The 21,159-nt window shown below is 58.2% G+C and overlaps 1 protein-coding gene across 4 annotated transcripts; it reads right to left on the bottom strand.

Annotated features, from left to right (window-relative positions):
• Positions 1-21: 21 nt before the first annotated feature.
• PI4KB (phosphatidylinositol 4-kinase beta) lies at positions 22-21,070 on the bottom strand. Of its 4 annotated transcripts, none has more exons than XM_065660383.1 (12): positions 20,789-21,070; positions 14,340-15,297; positions 9,218-9,262; positions 5,298-5,525; positions 4,728-4,955; positions 4,442-4,551; positions 3,419-3,523; positions 2,801-2,924; positions 2,449-2,714; positions 2,197-2,329; positions 1,829-1,949; positions 22-1,569 (listed from the first exon to the last, which is right to left on the bottom strand). In XM_065660383.1, exons 2-12 carry the CDS (start codon positions 15,267-15,269, stop codon positions 1,388-1,390), a joined length of 2,472 nt encoding a protein of 823 aa, XP_065516455.1. In that variant the 5' UTR covers positions 15,270-15,297; positions 20,789-21,070; the 3' UTR covers positions 22-1,387. The 4 variants fall into 4 exon arrangements, with proteins under 4 accessions (XP_065516455.1, XP_065516453.1, XP_065516456.1 ...); XM_065660381.1 differs by lacking the exon at positions 20,789-21,070 and adding an exon at positions 17,896-18,297; XM_065660384.1 differs by lacking the exon at positions 20,789-21,070 and adding an exon at positions 15,430-15,637.
• Positions 21,071-21,159: the final 89 nt, after the last annotated feature.

Raw genomic sequence — 21,159 nt, 5'->3', positions numbered from 1 at the left:
AAAGCTACGGGCACTGCGAGAGGCTCTCAGGTATCCTTTATTCTTGTAGTAATAACGCATTAAACTCTTAGTGGTTTAACCCCTGCTGTGCCCTGTCTCTTGCTTACACAGCCCCCCGGGGGGGGGGCGCTGCTGTGCCCTCCCCACAGCACATTCATATTGGTCCTGCCCCAAAACGGGGGTGCCCCCCCCCCCCCACAATGTCCTCCCTGGAAGTGGAGGGAGGGGGGGAACCCCCAAGCGAGGTCGATGATTGCCTTGGGGCCATGGGTTTATGGTGTCCTTGACATGGATGTGCCCCCCCCTTCCATGTCCAGACCCTGATGATTCCCCCCCACCACCACCACCGCCCCCCCAAGGGGGTCCTGGCCGCGTTGGGTTTTAATGCTAAAGAACGTGACAAATGATGAGGGCGAACCGCAGAGCCCGAGGGACCAAGGGCAGCCGGGGGGGGGTCAGAATGTGACCTGCAGGAGGGGCTGAGCCTGATGCAGAGGGACAGGGGGGTCACTGCTCTTAAAGCACAGAAAGGGGCTGGAGCAGGAGTGGGGGGTCCAGGTTCAGCCCCCCCCCCCCCCCCCAGGGCTCCAGCACTGACCCTGCCCCATCAAACCCAACCCAAGGGGATGGAGGGGGGGGGGGGTCCGGCTGCAGCCCCCCCAGCCCCTGCCTGATCCCAGGGCACGGAGCAGCCGGGGCGGGTTTGGGGCTGGGGGAAGCGGCGCAGTCCCAGGCTCCTGGGACAGAGTCAGAGCAAAGAGAGCTGGAAAGGAGCAGGAGGCGGCCCCCTCGCCCCATGGGGCTCCAGGGCAGGGGGAGGCTCAGCCCCCCTTGAAGGGTGGCAGCAGGAAGTGGGGGGAAAGGAGAAACAAAGAAAGGGGGCTCGGGGTGGGGGGGGAACACTGAGGCCAAGGCAGGGAACATGCAGGGAAGGGGCCGCCGGGCTTCACCTTCAAGTGGTACCAGCAGAAGGGCTCAAGTCAAAGTCAGAGCAGACCCCGCAGGGTGGGGGTCAGGCCAAGCCCTGCCCCAGGGCCTAAACATTGCACGAGGCTGTGGGGAGGCCCCAGGCCAGCAGCGGGTGCTAATACTGACGGCAGGAGCAGCGCAGGGGCTGGGGCTACCCCACGGCCCCAGCCCCGCTGCTGGCTGGCACCCGCAAGCAGCCCCGGCTCCCGCATGATCCGGTTCCGCTTGGATGTGGGGGTTTTTCCTGCTTGGTTTTTATCCTTGTTTCATTTCCTTGAAAGCAGCCCCAGGAAGATGCTGGGACCCGGCCTCCGTTTTACCGTCGAGGACCCAAACCTCTTCCCCTAGGGGCAAAAACTCAGGCCTGGGCTGGACGCGGTGGCACGGAACCGTTCCGGGAGAGGGAGGCCCGCGGCCATCACATGATGCCATTGGTGAGGTACTGGAAGCCGTCGTAGAGCTTGGTGGTGATGGAGCGCATGCTGCCGTCCACCATCTGCTCAATGAGCAGCTGCAGCTGCTCCTCCGTCATGTTCATGTGGAACCGCTCCTTCAGGTTGCGGATGGTGGAGGAGCCGTGGAAACAGGGGAGCTGCGACCCTGCAGGGAAGGGGACAAGGTTGAACCAGGGGGGAGTGCGGGGGGGGAACCCCTGCTGCTGGCTCCAAGGCTGGTTTGGGGCACAGGGGCCCCCCGGCAGCCCCCAGCCCCTGGCTGTTGCAGGCTGCCCTGGGCCACAACAGTGCTCAAGCACCAGCACAGGCAGGCTGCACTCCCTGCCTGCGCCGTGGCACGGCACAGGTACCCCCGCACCCCGTGTGTAGCCCAGGCCCACACGTGGGGCTCTGGTTCCCTTTACCTTGCTGCATGATCTCCACAATCTGCACAACTTTGTCCATGTGCTTCCGGGCCGCGATGAGACCCTGCAGCATCAGCATCTTGTAGTAATTGAACATGTCCCCGTCCAGCCCCCCCATCACCTGGAAGGGAAAGGATGCGTGGATGGGAGGCAGCGGATGGGGAGACTTTAGGATAAGGGCATGCCCCAAGCAGACGGAGGCCATCGGGAAGGGACGCAATGGGAACCCACAAAGCAAACGGAGCTCCTCCAGCTTCCAGCTGGGCACAGGAGCTGCCCGGCTGAGGCTGCGGAGCTGGCCAAGGACCACTGCGGGTGCCAAGGGGTCGGCTGTGGCACTGTGGGACCGCCCCCCCCCGCTCACTTACATCCACAAATTCCGTGGTGAGCTTGAAGGCAGATGTCTCGAAGCCAAGATTCCTGGGGGAGCTGGAAAGGATGAACCCGAAATCGATGTGGATTATGTGTCCGTCTGCATCCAGCAGGATGTTACCGTTGTGCCTGTGTGGGAGACGGAAAACTCCGCTCAGCTCCACAGGCGCGAGCCCGGATCCGCCTGCGGAGCCAAGGACAGGCTGACGGATCCCAGCAGGAGACCCAAGGACAGCGCCGGGCCCCACCTGTCCTTGACCTGCAGGAGGTAGCACACGAGGCAGTAACCGGCACAGCTCTGCACGAAGTTCCTCTGGGCCGTCAGGAAGGATTCCGTGTTGTAACTGCCGTGTTCCTGCAGGAAATAATCGAGCAGCGAGAGCAGGGACTGCTTCTTGATCTGGTGGATGGAGACGGCGTTGACGACGGGCTCAATCATGCCGCTGTCGGCAGAGATGACGAGGATTTTGTATGGCTTGATCCAGAGCGGGACCCGCTCCTGCTCCCAGATGGACTGCGGGAAAGAGAGAGGAATTCCCTCAGGGCCTTGGGAGCGCCGCGCGGCCGCAGCCCCCACGGGGGGCTCCTCTCCCAGCTCACCTGCAGCTGCTTGAGGACCTGGAAGGCGAGCAGCTCCTGCCGCAGGTCATCCCCGCACTTGACGATGACGGAGAGCAGGCGCCAGGAAGGCAGGTGGCCATAGGGGGACCCTTCCCGGATCCTCCTGCAAGGAATGGGCAAGGATGTGAGTGCAGGCAAAGGGAGGGTGGGCAGCGAGCAGCCCGGGGGCCTCCCGCAGCGGCAGCAGAACGGGCTCCAGGACTGCAGGAACTGCACCCCGAGGCCTCGCCAAACCACAGAGCAAATCCCACCCGAGCCCCAGAGCACCCCCGAGGGCTCTCCCCGGATCCCCCAGCCCCTCAAGGAGGGGGGCAAGGCTCACCCCACACTGACAGAGCCCAGAGGGTTCTCCCCTTTGCTCAAGGAGAAACAGTGGGAGAATGCCTGGAAATACCTGCTCAGGCTCCTCAGAGCCTAACCCAGGAGCAGCAAATCTGCTGTTTGCTGCCTGCCTCCTCTGCTGCTCACTGCCCTGAGCCCGAAACCCCCCTGGGGACGAGCAGGGCCTCAAGTCGAGGCCACGGTGGAAAACCAGGGAGTGGCTGCCCCACGTTCCGGGGCTGCGCAGCCCCGGCAGCGCCCAGCTTCAGCCCCTACCTCACTTTCTCCTGCCAGGGCTCCTTCAGGGCGACGGCGGACGGGTCCTCAGGGTCCCTCCTGAAGGAGGTGGGGGTATGAGCCAGCTGCTCCGAGAGCCGCCGCCTGCGAGACAGAGCTGGTGAGCAGCGAAACGCGTGGCCGAGGGAGAAAGCAGCATCACCAAACCCACCCAGAGAAGCATGGAAGAGTCAGGGCTGGAACGGAGCTTGGGATCATCCAGTTCCAACCCCCCTGCCATGGGTAGGGACACCTCACACTAAACCACGGCACCCAAGGCTCTGTGCAACCTGGCCTTGAACACCACCAGGGATGGAGCACTCACAACCTCCCTGGGCAACCCATTCCAGTGCCTCAGCACCCTCACAGGAAAGAATTTCCTCCTTAGATCCAACCTACACTTCCCCTGTTTCAGTTTGAACCCGTTACCCCTTGTCCTGTCACTACAGTCCCTGATGAAGAGTCCCTCCCCAGCATCCCTATAGGCCCCCTTCAGCCACTGGAAGCTGCTCTGAGGTCTCCACGCAGCCTTCTCTTCTCCAGGCTGAACAGCCCCAACTTCCTCAGCCTGTCTTCATACGGGAGGTGCTCCAGCCCCTGATCATCCTCGTGGCCTCCTCTGGACTTGTTCCAACAGCTCCATGCCCTTTCTATGTTGAGGACACCAGAACTGCACACAGTGCTGCAGGTGAGGTCTCACCAGAGCAGAGCAGAGCAGAAACCACCCAGAGCCGGAAGAGGTCCAAAGCTCATGGGCTCACCCCAAACCCTGAGCCAGGGCCACATCCAGAACTTCAGTGGCAGGGAAGAGGCCGGGGGCTGAACAAGGGGGGGCTGCACCAGCCCAGAGCCCCTCTTTGGTGCCCCTGCTTCGGGCTGTTATAAACCTCCCCCGTGCAGAGCCTGCACAGCCCCGCCTGGGCCCGTGCCGATGCTTTTCCTCTGTGGCCGTAGCAGAGGAATTTCAGACACCTGAACTCATCACCCGCCCCAGTGGGGCCAGTGCCTGGGCTGCTCTCTTACCTGATGTCTCCAGCCGCGATGAACACGGGCTCCCTGCTCTCCTGGCTGGTGATGCTGTCCACAGAGAACTGGGAGATGTTGTCGCAGCTGTTGGTGTGGATCTCCGGCAGCTGGGAAGGGAAAGGTGCAAGAGGTGGGACACGGGGCTACTGAAAACGGGTCCCATTCCAGGCCGGAGCAGGGCTGCTGCCGCAAGGGCACTCCCATCCCTCCACGCTGCCAGATCCCAGCTGCGTTTCACAGCACCAGCAAGGGACGAGCCCTGCCTGGTCCCCCCCAGCCTCACCTCCACCTGCAGCTCCACAATGTCATCCACAGACCAGGCCTCGTCGTCGTTGTCGTAGTTGGGGACGGTGGTGAAGCTGCTGGTCCTCTGCTCGTGCGTGATGCCGCACTCGGGCAGGTTCTCGGCCGAGCGGGTGCTCCGGATGCGGTTCTCAGGGATGCGGGCGGGCACATTCGCGGTGTCGAAATTGTCACATTCAAGTACTTCAACGTAGATTAAATAGGGAGCCTAAAGGATGCAAACGCAAGGGCACGGTCACCGCAAGCGGCAGGCAGCTGCAGGAGGCAGCAGAACCCTCTCTGCTCTTGCAGCCTGGGTGCTGCTTTCTCCTTTGCGGGGCAAAGCCAAGCTTCTCAGTGCACATGGAGCAGTGCCCGGGGCTGCTGCAGGGACGTTCCAGAGGACAAACACCCTGAGGGGCACTTCTCCCCCATCCCAGCTCTCTGCCCCATTGCTCCCAGCCCTGGGAGCGATACCACAGCCCCTGGCACCCTGAGCACACGCACGCAAAGGCAAACAGAGGCGGTGCCGAGGTCAACCCCCTGCCTCCCAAGGCAAACCCTCCGGTACCTTGTCCTTGGAGTTGAGGACGACGGCTTGGGTGTGGGGCACCCGCACCACGTGGTGGTCGAAGCCGGCTGTTGGGAGCCAGGCGCGGGCCGGCAGCTTGTGGTTGAGCAGCGACAGCTCCGAGATGAGCCGCTGCGTCTTCTGCTCTTTGGTGGGCAGCGTGGCCAATCGCTTCCCGATGGCGATCAGGGACTTGATGAATTCCCTCTCGGGCGCGAGTCGGACGGGCTAAAGAAGGGTTAGGGGAGGAGGAGGAGCGGGGAGAACGTTATAAAGGGCTGGCAGGATGCTGCAGCTCCGCTGTCAGGCTCTGCACTCTGAAAGCACCGGGATAAGCTCCTGATAAAGAGGCTCTTCCTGTCTCACCCTCTTCCCTGCTCCCGGATGATGCGCATCAGCATCATCCGCAAGCAGAGCACGCCAGGATCAAAGCGCTTTTTCCCTCCTGTTGTGCAGAATCCTCCTCCCTGAGACCGGAGCTGGAATCTCAGCCCCATCAGAGGCCCCGGAGCCAGGGCCGCAGCCAGCAGAGGGAGCGCATCCTGGCCCCGCGCTGGGTTTTGCTGCATCCTCATCCCAAAGCCTCCGCCACGGCTCAATCCAACCGTTTGGCAAAGATCAAACTTGGCCCCAGGAGCCTCCCCGCGCCCCGAGCCGAGCTCTGCCCACCTTGTTCAAGCTTTCAAATCAGACCAACGAACGATTGCAGCTGATTTTGCCCTTTAAGATGCAGAATGAAACTTGCAAAGTGCTCACTGTACAATCATGCCAGGAATGCACATGCAGAAAGCTACGGAGCGTGAGTAAAGGAAGCAAAGGAAAACGCCGGTGAGCCAGGAACGGCTGCACAGCAAAATAAAGGGATGGTAACAGAGATCAGTCTGGTGGTTCCCTTTGGGAAAGGGCAGGTGTAAAAGCCTTTGTATCTGTAGTCCACATCAAAAAGCCTTCCACACTGACTCGGGGGGAAGCGCTGGCCTCTCCTCCCCAGGGCTCTGCTCTCCTCAGGCCCTGCTCAGAGGTGGCCCTGGCACAGGAGGGAGCATTTGCTCAGTATCTGAGCCACTGAGATCGGTTTCACCTACCAGGCCAAACATCCCAAACCCTGCCCCAGCTGAGGTTCCATCCCCTGATGGGCTGAATCCATCCCAGCCAGGCCCCGCTCTGCCTCGGCTCCTGCCACCCATCCAATGCTTCTGGACCTCCAGAACCATTTCCCTTCATTGCAAGTTCTGCAGAAGCAGAGCAAGATTCAAGAGATGCTCTGCTCCTTCCAATGCTCCTTCCCATTGAACCCTGCCGGCTGCGATGTCCCTGCTCCTATCAGAGCCTCCTGCTCTTGGGTCAATGCAGGTCTCCAGGCTTGGCACGTAGGTGATCCTGTCCCCAGAACGGCCCCGCGCTCCCTCACCTTCTCTGTGCATCACTTGTTTCTGTAAAGGAACTGAATGGGAGAGTCACTGGGGGGGATGTGGGGCTGTGCCCAGGCAGGAAGGTGCCCATGTGCAGGAGCAGATGATGGTGCAGGCCTCCATCAACGAGTGCACTGCAAGCACAGGCAGTTTGCAAACCCCCTCCTCTCCAGGGATCCTGAAGCATCTCCTGAAGCCCCTTCTCCCCATTGCGCAGTGACGGGAGCGGAGCCTCCCCAACCCCAGGCTCCGTGACCCATTCTGCAGCTCTGACGTTCAAGCTCCAGTCGAAAACCTCCAGGTCGTGGCTCCTCCTGCCAGAAACACGGCCAGGAAATGTCCTCTCCTTCCCATCCTGCTCCCAGGGCCTCCCACCGAGCGCTGCTCCGCTCCTCGGTGTTATCAGTGGACTCTGCACGGGAAGTTTTGCATCCGGTTCCAGGGAAGCAGCTTTGGAAAACGGCCTCAGCTGAACCAGGGCTGTCCCTGGAAACCCGCTCCCAAACTGCTGCAGAAAGCCCATGATGCTGAAGCCGGGCTGCACGGAGCTGCTTTTGCCCTGGCTCACGAACACCACAGGCCTGAAGCCAAGCAGAGAGAGGACAGGAGATGCTCTCCCCTCATCCAACCACCTGAAGGATCCTGCTGCTGCTTTGAGCCAACAGCCACCGTGCCAAGGGTTGCTCTGAGCATCTCAACAACCAAAGGGGTTAATGGGACGCTTTCCAGCCTCGGCTGCCAAAGTGGTTTCTGCTGTTCTACCTACCTTCACCCTGCTGTCCCAACCTCTTCTCCACTCAAACCACCACCATGAGTCATTTCAGAGCTTCATAAAGCAAAATCCTGGCCACCCCCCATTTCTGCTGCCTATGGTCATTCACACCTGGTCCAAGCTGGAAACTACTCAGCAGTGCAGAGCTGCTTTGGCTTAGCTGCCTGCCACGAGGATTTCAGCATCAGCGCTGACAACCAATACCTGGCATGGTTTAATACATGCTGCTCCTGTTCAGCTCAGTGCAGGGGGCTGCAGCAGGTTTCCAAACTGGGCAGAAATGCTTGCAAAGAGCCCCATCTGCCATGGAAAACCAACCTGGGGCTGCAAAGCCTGGAAGAGAAGGTGTCCTGGAGCAGGGGACAGGACCAAGCTCTCACAACCACCCAGCCCTGGGTGACTTGAGATGGGTGGCAATGGTCAAGGTGGCAACACCATCGCTGCAGCTGGAGAGCTTTGAGGACACTTCTGCAATGCCCTGGGACGGAAGAGCCTGCAAATGCTCTAGCAACACCGAGCCCCAGAATGGCCCTGAAGGAAGAGATGCTTGGCTTGGAGGAGCAGGAAGGGCTAAAAATAAAGCAACTTACCCGAAGTTGCATGGCAAAGTGGGCCTGAGAGCCTGGTGTCCTCCCTCCCACCCAAGCACCGACACCCACAGCTGCCCGAGCATCCTACCACCCCTTGCACCCCTGAAAAACAGGCAACTTATCAAAACCTGAATGGAGTCTACACTGGCATGAATATCGGGATAAAAGCCTTGTGGCCGGTGTATGTACATGACCACAGCATCAACACTCCTGCCCACATGTAAAAGGTGCCTCTAAAGGCACAGAAGGACGCAACAGGAGTTGGGTACGTGTCAACTAACTCTTTACATAGGCTACAAAGGATGGAGCTCACCATCAAACCCTGTCCTGGAGGATGGGCACTATGCAAGGCACCTCTGCCCGGGTACGTGGTTTTGATCATGGACTACATATTCAACGTGTGAAAGCCCACTGGGAATCCCAGACACAGAGCACACACCCATCGTAGGGCAAAGACACAGATGAGGAAGATGCTATTGATTGCACAAAAAAATTAACAATAATAATTAAAAAAAAAGGCTCATTCGGAAAGAAAACCCTCTCGGGTCTGATTGAGAGACTCAAGTTTAACACACAGAAAGGGGGGGAAAAGATGATTCGTGGAAAAAAGCAAATTAAATCCCATCCGGCAGAGAACTTTTTAAGTGAAATTCAAGGAAACAGCATTTCCTCTTTCATCTGTGGACGCTGCCATGCAAAGGCCACTGCCTGCTCACACTGAAATCAGCAGCATTAACCAAACCCCTCCCTGCCTCTGCCCATCGTTGGCAGCGTGAGTTTCTCTATGTCTTTTTTTTTTTGGGGGGGGGAACAGCACCCAGAGCACCCCCAGCCCCTCGGTGGGGGGGGTTTGCTTTATTTTAGCCAAACCAGTGCAAGCAAATTCCCGCTGCTGTTTCACTGCACAAGCAGCAAACGCTGAGCCGAAGCCAGCCCCACGCACGAGCAGCGCCGGCACGGCGGCAGTGGGGGGACACTGGCTTTGCCCCTGCCTGGGGAGTTGGGGGGGGGGGGGCGGCGCTGGGCTCAATGCTGCTCATGGTGCAGGGCCGGCTGCTGGGCTTCGGTGTTTTGGTGGCAGAGAGGAAATGCTGCTGCGGCGGGGAAGGCAGGCAGCCCGGGCACAGCACGGAACGGGCCACTTACGGGGCAGTCTGACTTATCGAGACTTTCCGTACTCGAGGAGAGCTCCTGGGAAACGGAGGGAAGGGGGGGGGGCAGTTTTGGGGGTGGTGTTTGTTTAAAAGGAGAGAGAGGAAGAGCAAGAGGGGGAGAAAAAGCAATAGTTTAACTCCATATTCATAATGGTCACTTCCCATTTCATTTGCTTCCCTCCCCACCGCCCCCCCCACCCCGATCATGATTTTGCTGCCTTTTACTCTTGGATAGGAAGCAGCACCTAAAGTGGCAAAGGATGCTTCCGGAGTAACGGGATCTAAACCAGAGCCTCCTCGGGCTGAGGCCACTTGTGGTGGTACCAAACAGGGAGCAGGGCTCACTGGCAGATCCCTCAATGTCCATAACCCCCCCCCCCGCCCCAGAGTTTCCCATTTACACCATAGAATTGTCAGGGTTGGAAAGGACCTTAGGATCATCAAGTTCCAACCCCCATCCTTTCAAATACTCTTCTACCCCAGAAGTGAAACTAAGGCTTCAGCTCTGCCTTTCCTGGCTCAAACCAGCTGCAGAGATGGGAGCTGGCAGGGTGGGCAGGAATGCCTATGCTGATACCTGCCCTGAGACCAGCCTCTCTCATCAACAAAGCCACTTTATTTCCCCCCCCCACCCCAGACTCCAATTTAGCCTCTTATTTCAGCAGATAAAATGAACACCATGGAAACCATCCTAAAAATTAACCCCCCAACAATGAAACTCTCTTCAAGCCGATGGGCCATTTCGCATGGGCCGAGGGGTTATTTTATGAAGTGTCATCCCTGTGCAGCCAAACCCTTCGTGCCACGAGCCACCGACCACGTTTCCCTGCAGCCACTGAGAGCCACCCTGGCAGGGATTTCTGCAGCAGCCAGGCTGCTGTTATCCCTGCAAGGAAACAAGTTCTACTGGGGAAAAGCACCTTTGCCAGCATTGCTGATGGTGCAGTTCCAGAGGTAAAAGGCCAATGCTCCTCCACACCCCAACTGGCAAAGGCAGGGCAGGGCCGTGGGCTAGAAAGACCAGAGTCAGGCACATCGGGCACCCTTGACTGAAAAGCAGCTTTCAAAGGCAGGGGCTGCCTGCAAGCACACAAACTCCGGAGAGTGAGTCCATGATGAAGTGCAGGCAGGTCCGGATCTGCACGTCCACCCTTGGCGCTGCTCCCCAGATAACGCTGATGGTGCTGGTAGAACCAAAGACCACCCCGTCGACAGCACGAGAGCTGTGCTCTTCCTCCACCACCCCTCTCATGTGATGGCACTGGAGGAGCTGCTGTTCCCAGCGCCAGCCTGCGTTCAGAGCTCATTAGTCAATTAGCAGCTTTCTAATTAAAGTGGGTTTTTTACTTGACCAGTAAAACCAGTTCAGGCAAACGCTTGTGCTTGCACGGAGACGCGAGGCTGCCCGGCTCCCTCCACCATCAGCCCTGCTCTGAGCCGGCACCGGCTTTAGGCTCGCAGCTCAAACAAGCTGCTCCCATTCAAAACACTGCTTTCAATCCAGCTGGTGACACAACTAAAGAGCTGGTTTTCCCCTTCCTGCTCTGCGTATTTGGAACCTTCACCTTGGCTCCCAAAGAGATCCAAGAGATGAACCGCTCCTCTCCAGGCAGGCAGCGTGCTTTATTCTTCCTACCTCCAAGGCTTCAGGAGTTAAACCAGTGGTGGGAGGCAGAGCAGGGTACGGGGAACGTCCTCCCTGTTTCACCCAGGGGCAAAGTTTCAGCTATAAAGTTGACGCATCTGCCCCACTATGAGCATTTCTCCAACTCCAGGCCTTGCCACCACATCCCAGATTCCTCAGCATCACCGGCGCTGCCACGCTGGCAGGGACAGCGCGGTCAGATCCTGAAGCTCGCAGGGGAGAGAAAAGTGCTGAGCATCAGCAACTGCTGCACACCCCAGCCTGCAGACAGGGCAACCGGGGAGTGACACAGCTCACACCCAGCTTTAACTCAGAGTCGTGGGGTTTCACCTTTGCCAAGTGTTTCCCAAAAGCCACAGCAGCAGCACATCCCAGCCATGTTCAGCACCAAAAACACCAATTCAGCCAAGCCCTGGATGGACTGGGGGTGCGGGGGGAGGCAGAGCCAGGCAGGGCTCATCCATCCTAGAGAGGCATGGAACCAGGCAGTGGTTAAGGTGCTGCTACCACTGCTCAGCGAGGAGGAAGCCAAGAGGAGGCAAAGGCATTTGCATGCTGCAAAGGCCGCACAACCTGTTTGTGCACCAAATCCCCCGCGGGGGACGCCGCGGCGAGGCCTTGCTGCACCTTTACAGCAAATCCTGTGGGCTTTAGAGAGGAGGCATCATTAAAAACCAAGCACCCAAAGCCAGCGAGGCTTCACTGCTGCACAGCGAGGCAAAATGAAGGCGATTGGATGGCAAGGTGGCTTTCCCTGCTCCAAGTCCTGCTCCATCTCACTCCAACGGGTATCCCTAGGTCAGGTCAAGCTGTTTCTGGTAGCTTGGCCCTGCCATGACTGTTGCACTGCAGTTTAAGCTGTTGCTCTGCTCTGGGTGAGGTTTTCTTTCCACGCTGCTGCCTGCAGCCCTGCCAAAATCCCTGGGGAGCTGGAAACCACATCCCACCCATGGCCAGCTTCTGCCCAACAAGGTCTCATCTGCCACCAAACCCAACACCACCATGTTTCTGCCCACGCGACCAACTGAACGGGCCCTGGGAGGACCAGCTCATACTGAAGACAGCAAGGGACCAATCTTAAAGGTTTAGCACTTAAACAGGCAAGAAAGTATGATTCGAGAGCACTAACGTGTCCCCAGTGCACAGCACAGCTCTGGGGCAGCAACGTGTGTGGGGCATCAGCAGCACGGCCTCAGCCCGTCCCTGTTCTGGCATCCCGCACAGCCGAGGGCACCTGAGCACATCTCAGACCATCTCCTACAATGACACACTTGACAGCGCTGCCCCGCTCTCCAGCACGAGCATCACCTTACAGCAAGTCCCTCCTCTCCAGGTCTCCGGTTGCTCATGAGATTTTATCCCTGCGAAGGCTCTCGTTTGAGAAAGTCTGGGCACAAGCTAAGGGCTGCTCCCAGCACGGCACAATTCACGCATCTGTGGGTTTCCTGCACTGAGCGGTTTGGAGATTAAAGTCTCTTAAACCAGATTAAAAAAGTGAACTCCAGAATTCGCTGGAACCGATGACTGACCTTCCCAAAAGGATTTCCAAAAGGAGGCATTGACATCCAGCCCTTCCAACAGTCCAGCTCCAGGAAGCCGGTATTCAGAGGCCAGGAAAGTTCTTGCAGCACCTTGAGCATCCCTGTTGCTGAGCCACATGTAAAGCAGCTTGCCCAGCCTCTGGATCAAAACCCACTGCAGACATTGCCAAGAGAAACCGTTTTTCATCCATCATTTATGTGAAGCTCTGGTTTCCGTCATTCAAGCGGCTGCAGCCGGTGCGAGCAGAGCCCTTGGTGCTCTCCCTCTGCCACCGAGCAGGCAGAGACACGGAAGATTCATTTACATCAGCAAACGCCACAGCCCGGCTCGTAGCAGGGAGCAGGACAGGGTGGGTTTAACTCGAAACCAGCCTGTCCAAATGCCGCCTCACGCCTCCCAAACCTCCCTTGAATCCTTACCCAAAGGAGCCTTCTCCACGCCTGGCAGCCAGGCAGATCATGTGGCCCCTTCTAACAACCTACAAGCCAGCGTGGAGCCAAAGGAAAGGGGGAATCTCAGGCAAGGCAGGAAAGCCAAGAAACACTCCACTGTTACGCAAAGGGTCATGAGATCCCAAATGTCCAGATGGGGAAGTTGGCTTTGAAGGGCTCGTCCACGCAAGGCACAGGGATGAGCCAGCAAAGGAGCTGTGTGGAGCCCGGCTGAGCTCCGGCGGGGCATGAGCCTTTAGTGCTGTGCTTTCAGGAGCCACCCCTGCTGCAGAGGGGAACGAGCTCCCCAGGGAGCAGCTCAGCTTGCTGAGCTCTGGAGGAGCCGCTGCTCTCCTCTGATTTGGGCAGCACCAGCTCCCCGCCTCCGTCCCGCTCAGCACCGCTATCGCAGCCCTGCATTTCTCACCATCCCAGCCTAAACCCCATCGAAACAAAGCAGTACAACAAATAAAGCTCCATTTCCAGCTCTTTCCCTCCAACCTTTGTGTCCCCACCCCCAAGGATGCTGCTCATCCTTCTGCTCCCTCAGCCAGTGCCAGCAGATGTGCAAAATGATCTGCACCTTCTTTGGGACAAATCCTGCTTCAGCAAAGCCGCTCCCCCCGTCTCGCAGCGTGCTCTGACGCCAGAGCATCTTTGTGCTGAGGACTCTTCAATGCTTCCAAATGAACCCGGAAAGCCCAGGGGAGCTGTTTGGGTTTGGGAGACACGAACACGCATGTTCACCTATTTAACTGCCATTTGTTTGGCATTAAACTGTGTTAGCACCCAGGCCCTGAAATGGGAAGTGTCCCCTCCACACAGCCCAGCCCCTCCAGCAGGGAAAGTCTGGCTTTCCACAGCCTTGGAGCTACAAGAAGGTGACAGAAACCCAAAGCAGAGCTCGGCACAGGGCAGGAGCCACAGACAAACCCCAAGGCTGCAGCTCTTGGCCCCACAGCCAGCAGGGTTGGCTCATGTTGACCAGGGCACCGGGACAGCGGCGCTGATGGGTTTATCTGCTCTCCCCCTGCTCCCGGCTGCCCTTTCTAGCTGCAAACAAACTCCATCATTGCTAAATCTGAACAAGTCGGCACAAGGAGGAAATCAGATTGCCAGCAGCAATCAGATGGCTGCAGATTGTGAAACAGACACCAGCCGAGTTGCCCAAATCGTGGGGGAATTCAGCTGTGTTAAGAAGCGACTCAGTCCCTCACCCAGCTTTCTGCCTTACCTTGAAGCCACCTAATGCCACCCTTTCCTCTCAGACAAAAAACCATCCCCCTCTGGAATCCCACCACCCTCAGGTGCATCCCATTGGTGCGTGTCCGTTGGCTTAGGGACACAGGAGTCAGAATTTCAACCATGTGCAGCAAGTAGGACAAACCCACTCCACGGTAAAGGATGAGCTATGAGATGAGAACCAACCACATGGGCACAGCTCTGAGGGCATTCCTTCCCAGGGCAGGCTGAGCCTTGGAGAGCCCCAGCATTACCTCTTCCTCGCTCTCGACTTTGGGATTGCTGGCTGTGCGCTTCAGATTGCTGCTCAGGCTGATGGTAACGGTAGCGTCCGACTTGGACCTCTGGTGAGTCCTTTTGGAAGGAGACAGCCCCGTATCGGGCGCTGGGCTCAGCGACGGCAGCTCCCTCTTTTTGTAAGCTGGCTTCAACTCGTCCGAGAGGATGAGCTTCCGCAGCTTGGTCCCACGGGAGTGTCGCTGAGTGGAGATGTGCATGTCTGAGGAGTAGGCGCCCAGCAGCAGGGCACACTGCAGGGAGAAGTTGATGCTCTGCCGGCAGCGGTGCACGATGTAGGGCTTGATGGCATCGCCCACATCCTCGTCCATGTGAATGTACATATTCAGCAGCTGCGGCAGGTAGAAGTCCACGTCTTCGTTCCTAAAGCAGAACAATCTATTCCCAATGTAAGCCTGCACACCAGGTTCCTTTGAATTGTACAAGTATGAAATGGCCATGGAGATATCAAAGAGTTTGGATTCAAAGAGCCGGAGGAGCCAGGACTGCTTGGCAGAGTTATTCTTCTGCCGCTTCCGGGCAGTTTTCACCGTGTTGGCCGTGGTCTCATCCTCCTCCTGGATCTTAGAGGCCGTGCCAGGCGGATCATCCAAGCACCTGATTTCACAGCCCTCCCCGATGTCTCCATTGACCAAGTCCATCGCGGTCCGCGGGGTGCTCTCTGTCCCCCTGCCTCCGGCTGGCTTTGCTGAGCTGTCGGAGGAGATGCCATGCATCAACTTCACCTTCTCCAGGACCTCTTCACAGGCTTTCTTTGCCACCTCAGGGTCGATGACCGCCAGCTCCCCAACACCTTCTGTGATGACGCTGAGAGACGTCCCGCCATTCCCTTGGGGCGCTGGGTCCAGGGCTGTCCTTCGGGCTGGGTCTACAACAGGGTCTCCCATAGCAGTGGTGGGTCTGCACGCTTCAAAGCTGAAAAGGAAACAAAGAGGACAAAAAAAAAGAGTCAGGGACACAATCTGCTTCCAGCCCGAAGGTGGGAGAACAGGAATCCATGCTGGGATACACCTCAAGGGAAACCAAGAGCTGAGGTTTGGTGCAAACCTGTTCCAAAAGCCTTTCTCTAGAGAGGAAAGGTGCCCCAGGAGAACACAGGCAACGCCGAGCTGCTCCCACTGGCTTTTAAAGGTCTTTTTGGAGCCCCTTCCACTGAGGCTTGAAAGAGATCTGTGAGCATCTATCAGCCATTACAATGAATTTCCCCGTTACCATGACGATAAAAAAATTGAGCAAGCCAAAAAGAGAAAGAGAGGGAAAATAAGAGAAAAAAAAACCCAAACCAAGAACACCCCCCACCCCCCCCCCGCCTGCTTTATGCTCTGCACCCCAAAGGCATTTTGTCATGCTTGGGATCAGCAGGACACAGGCCGGGTGGAGCTGGTGGCTGCTTTTTGCCACACAAGATGAAGTTTATGCCCTCTTCTCAGCTTTTGCTCATTCAAGCTCCCTTCAGACAGAGGCCGACAGCAAAACCCCCGCCGGTGCTGGGCACGAGGCAAGCAGAGCCAGAGCAAGAACCAAGTTGGGCGCAACAAGGTCCCTGTTTTCAGGGTCCAGACGCTCCTGCCCAGGTTACGAGTGCTCACCAAGGGATCAGCACTTCACTGCATTTAGAAAGCAGACAAACGAGGGGCTGCCGCACTTCCTGGCTTCCCATCCCGATGAAAAGAGCAGTGGTGCATTCCTGTGGGTAACCAGCAAGAATAAAGGCGGCCAGCGCCAAGTGAAACCGTCCTCTAAAAATAAAATAAGGCACTCTATTCAACGTAACATCATTACTGCAGCTCTGACTGCTTCCCTTCATTGCTCACACACTACAACAAGACAGCTCGTGATCAGCAGAAGGGCACAATGCCTTTTCCAAATGCTAAGTACTGCGAGCACATCGCCAGTTCCCTCCTGCCTTTCACATCCAGCACGGGGGGAAAGGACTGTCTTTGGAAAAGAAGTCCACGGAACCATTTTCTGCCTGCCTGCTCGCCCCCCCGGCACCCCCCAGCTCCTGCTCTGCCCGCAGAGGGGCCTGCACCGAGATATTTCCCTGTTAATGTAATGACCTGGTTTTACCTGTTTGTTTTAGAAGCGATTGCAGCTCCCAACGTGGGAGAAAGGGGCAAGGAGCCCAATGGGGTTTCTTTCTACATCTCCCAAGCGAGTACAAATGAGGTTGGTGCGTCCAGATGTGAGCACCACTTCCCAGAGACCGGTTTCCTCCTCTTGTTTTCAAAGCTCTTAAGCTCTAACCATGAAGTATAAAAAAGCCTGACCAAAGTTCAGGAGTCTGAACCGATATGAATAGCATCTTTCACCCCGTCTGCATGGCAGCAATACACAGTTTTCCTCTGTGCTTGCCATTCCCTTCGGTACAAATCCTGCGTGCTTCAAATATTTGTGGTCATTAGATCCTAAAGACCCTGCGAGCTGAAGGAAGTTGTTTTTCCTCCTCCATGGGCCCGGCCTTTCCCCACAAAAGCCCAGACCATCTGATTTCTAAACCCGCAGCACACCGATGAGGAGGGGGATCTGAAGAGGCACAGAGCGGAGCCGGCTGCGAGGAGGAGTGGCACAGAGCTTTGCTCATGCCAGCACCCCGGGGGTCCTTCAAACATTCGCATCAAGACAAGTGGGATGACAAGCTGAGGAGAGACAAAAGAGATCAGCAATGGCACCCAAGGGAGTCCCAGACACGGCCACGTAGCCACGCGCTGCTGCACCCCAGGCGGGTCAGTCAGTCACCAGCAAAGGGCCTTCCAAGCATCAACCAGTTTATCCTCTGCAGGGAAATGCCTTTGACATCCTCCTTGCTGGGCTGTAGAGGGAGGAAAAGTGCCGAGGACCTGCTGAACCCTCCCTCCTGTAAACACACACGTGAGGCCTGGAGCTGTATGGGCAGTTCTGGACGTGAAACCCCCTCCACATCCTCAGGAGAGGCTGGATCCAACCTGCCCCACTCACACAAGGTATCCCCGTGACGCCACGAGCACGGAACTCCCCAGTCCTTTGGCCACCTTCACCAGAAGGGCTCCCTGCGCCAGCTCTGCACCGGGGAGGAGCCGGACTCGCAGCCACTGAGCGGGTTAAACTTGGATTAAGGAACTGCACAAGATAAACCCAGCGCCGGGGAGGAGCCGGACTCGCAGCCACTGAGCGGGTTAAACTTGGATTAAGGAACTGCACAAGATAAACCCAGCGCCGGGGCCGCGGGGTTACCTCTGCGGCACACGCAGGCACGGCCCTCAGTGCTGTGCCTGTTACAAACCAATGCACCGCTGCTTTTGTAAGTCGTGTTATTTGGCTCCTCAGCCCCCCCCCACCCCAGCACTCACACAGCTGCCTTCTCCAGTGACATCCTGGCAATGGGGCTTGCTCAGAGCCCACCAGGGACACGTCTCCACTCCCAGTGCTCCCTAAGATCCCGGGGAGGGAATGCTCTCCCTGCATCCCGCACCTCTCCGCAGCGTTTGGTGTTCACACCCCGATTTGTTAAGCACACCACAACGTGCTATTTACCTCTTGAGGCCCAGCATAACTCCCCTATTCCAAGCGGCTGGTCCCAGCAGGGATGAAAACCCCATCAGCTGCACACAATGAAGCAATCCAGGCTGGAAAACAGGCTGAGCTGAATCCGTGTGGTTCATCCTCCACCCACAGCCATAACGGGCCAAGTTTCTCTCTGGTGAACAGCCCTCAAGTTGGTGATTAAATAGGAAATAAAGGGAAGCCCCTGGTAGCACGGAAACTACCCATGAAGCAGCTGCACGGCGGAGCAGTGACTTGAGAGGACAATTCCTTCAGGAAGGGACAAAAGCAGAGGGAGATCTCTGGGAACAGAGCTGTGGCTTTACAGGAAAAAAGCAAAGTCTTGCTCCTGCCTGACTTGAATAAGAAATATTAGGCCTGGCAAAGAACCAGGAGGACAGGATGAAGCTTCTCCAAGACATCTGGACTCTATTATGCTGCATTACTTTTTGTTTTGCTCAGCACTGACGGCCTTCAGCATCTTGCTGGGCCTTCGGGAAGGCCGCAGGAGTTGGGATGGGGGCAGAAAACATCAGGGCAGTGCTGGAGGAGGATGCACTGTCAGGGCCCCTTGCTAGGGTACAGGGAGAGCCCCTGCTTCTCACAGTGCCCTCCTGGACCCGCTGCAAACAGAACCACTCCATGCATCTTAGGAGGTGACAACCTAGAGGTTGGGGAAACTGGGGCCCAAAGGGAGAGTTCACAGGGGGGACGCGGGCAGCAGGCTGGGAGCACTGCCCGAGCGAGGACAGATCACTCTGCCCGGGGGATGCTGCCCCAGGAAGTCCACAATGCCCTTCCAGGAGCGACTGAGCACCGACACGGATGGGTTCCCTCCCGTTTCTCACACTTGGCTGGAGCAGATTCACAGCGCAAGGGTCTCACTCCACTTCACAAAAGAATAAATGCCACATTCCAGGCATCCCCCCGAGGACAAACTCTGCCCGTACACAAGGGCACTGCTGGGAGATGCTTCTCCATGGAGCAGCACTGCTCCTATTTGAAGGCTGCACATCATGGAGCAAAGAGCAGAGGGAAAACAGAAAGGGTGAATTTGCAGAGAAACAGGCAAGAGGATGGGAGGGCTGGGGCCCCGGGAGCACCCTGCTCCATCCCAGCCTTGCCAGGATGCTCCTGCTGGAAGGACTCCGCCACATCCCGCCCCACTCCCACCGGGCCCAGCTTCAAGGCAAGTTGTGTTCGGCCAAGCCCGTGTCCCATCAGTGACGCTGGGGCTCAGGCAGGCAGAAACATGACTCACCCCGAAATCTGCAGTAAAAGAAAAGCCACGCTGCAAGAAACACAGCAGGAGAAGGACAAACGCAACGTGTTCCAGAACATCTCCCAGCGCTGCCTCTGGCTCCGTAAGGGAGAGGCTTCCCCACTTCCCTACTCCAAATCTTCATAGGGAAACCCTGGGGAATCTTCCCAAGAGCCTCCCCCATGGAGAAATGGACCCCACTGCAGAGGGGACCAGAGCACAGCCAGAGCCCCGCTTCCCTCATTCCCGTCCCCTCTGCAAGTGATCCAGCCCCACGGGAAGGGCTTAAATCCAGTGATTTATTCCTAAATTAACTTGCCCTTTGATAAGAAACAACTGTGGGAGCAGTAAAATCTTTCTCACCTCTGAGAAGTGCCCCGGCTCCTTGGAAAAGGCTTCTCTCCCTGCAAAAGGCTCTGATTCCACAAGGAAGCTCTTTGCAAAGCCACTGCACACATTCCACAGCTTCAGCTCATCAGACACATTACTCACACGGCCACATCCAACCTTTTGTCCTCGTCTCTCGCACCTCTCCACCCTGAGGAGCGTTAATTGGAGCCTCTGAGCAAGTGAGGACTAACCCTTCCATCCCAGCAACCTATTTCTGAGCACACCGAACCCTTAAGCAAGCTGTGCTGGCACAGCCACCATGGGAAGTTCCCTCCTCCCAGTGATCACAAGGTGCTTGGAGCCTGATCATTCCCACACTCGTTCCTATATGTAAATTCACTATTTCAAGTTGCTGTTCTTACCCACAGTCATGTCTGAGTCTTTCCCTAAAGCGTGACTTGAAATAAGCTGTCTCGATGTGACAGAAAATGGGAGGAGAAAAGGCAGGAGCCCACGTCCCCAGCTCGCACTCCACGAGCAGCTCTTCTGCCACTGATCCCAGCCTGGATGCGCGGTGACAAATCGCCCGTGATTTAAGGAGCACACAGCCACGGCCCAGGCTGCAAGCCCGTTCAGATTGCCAAGCAAGCCGGAGAGCATTATCTCCGCTGAGCAGAGGCTGAACCCCAGCGCTGGCTCTGCAGGAGCAGCTCCCTCGGCATCCACACACGTCGGGGGCAGCCCCTGGCTCGCACAGAGAGCAATGAAACCCCCAAGGGGAGGTCGAAACTTCAGAGGCGCTGAGGAGCCCCTGCTCCTGCTGGGGCTGGAAACCGCCGTTTCCACCCAGTTCCTTCCCCACGCTGCACCCCCAAAGCTTCCCCCCGGCTTAAAGAGAAGCAGGGGACAGCAACGGGAGCGACCGAACGCCCCCGCGGCTCCTCCGGCCTGGAGTTACCACCGACCTGAAGCAGGAGTTTCGAGGGGGGGCACAAAGCACCGAGGGGCTCCTGCCCCGTGCAAAGCGGAGCCGCTGCTCAGCGCCCACCCCCCGAGCACGTTACGCAAGATCCCGATCCCGAGGAGGTGCTCTCGGCAGACACAAAGCGAGGGGCACCAGATGGCTCCGGGCTGGGGGGGGGAAGTGGTGGCAAAGCCTCGCCAGCAGCGACGGCCCCCCCCGCACCGGCAAAGCCTCTGAACGCGGGGGGGGGGGGGGCCCGCACCGGAGGCCGGCCCAGGGAAGGCTGGCGGAGGTAATGGGCCCGCGGGGCCCGGGCTCGGCGGCGGTACCTGCTGCAATCGCATCGCGCACGGCCACGTCTCCGCTCTGGGACGCCGACAGCGGGGGCAGCGCGGGCGGCTCATCCTGGGCAGCAGCTCCGCGGCGACGATCGGGAGCACGGAGGGAAGAGGGAACCGCTTCTGCCCGGCCCGCGGAGCCGCGGCCGCCGGTACCGGCGAGACCGGGGGGTGGGGGGGGGGGGGGGCGGCAGGGGCCCGGCCAGCCCCGCGCGGCTCCAGCGGCCCGGCCCAGTGAGGGGCGCGGGCCTGCGCCGGCGACCGACGGCCCCGAGCGGCCGCAGCCCGGCTCGAGCAGGCCCCTCCCTGCCGCCGGCCCGCGGGTGCCGCTGAGGCCTGGGCCGGGGGCACGGGGAGGAGCC

This window comes from Lathamus discolor, chromosome 24 (genome assembly GCF_037157495.1).
Source record: "Lathamus discolor isolate bLatDis1 chromosome 24, bLatDis1.hap1, whole genome shotgun sequence".
Lineage (NCBI taxonomy): Eukaryota > Metazoa > Chordata > Aves > Psittaciformes > Psittacidae > Lathamus > Lathamus discolor.
Note: the sequence above shows the minus strand (reverse complement) of the source record. Positions and strands in the feature narration are given on the sequence as shown.

Coding starts and splice junctions, on each gene's coding strand:
- PI4KB (XM_065660381.1), bottom strand. CDS start 18,023: ATGAACCACACGGATTCAGCTCAGCCTGTTTTCCAGCCTGGATTGCTT. Junction 9,263..14,339: donor AAGTCGAGAGCGAGGAAGAG/GTAATGCTGGGG, acceptor TCCGTTTCCCAG/GAGCTCTCCTCGAGTACGGA. Junction 4,956..5,297: donor TCCTCAACTCCAAGGACAAG/GTACCGGAGGGT, acceptor TGCATCCTTTAG/GCTCCCTATTTAATCTACGT.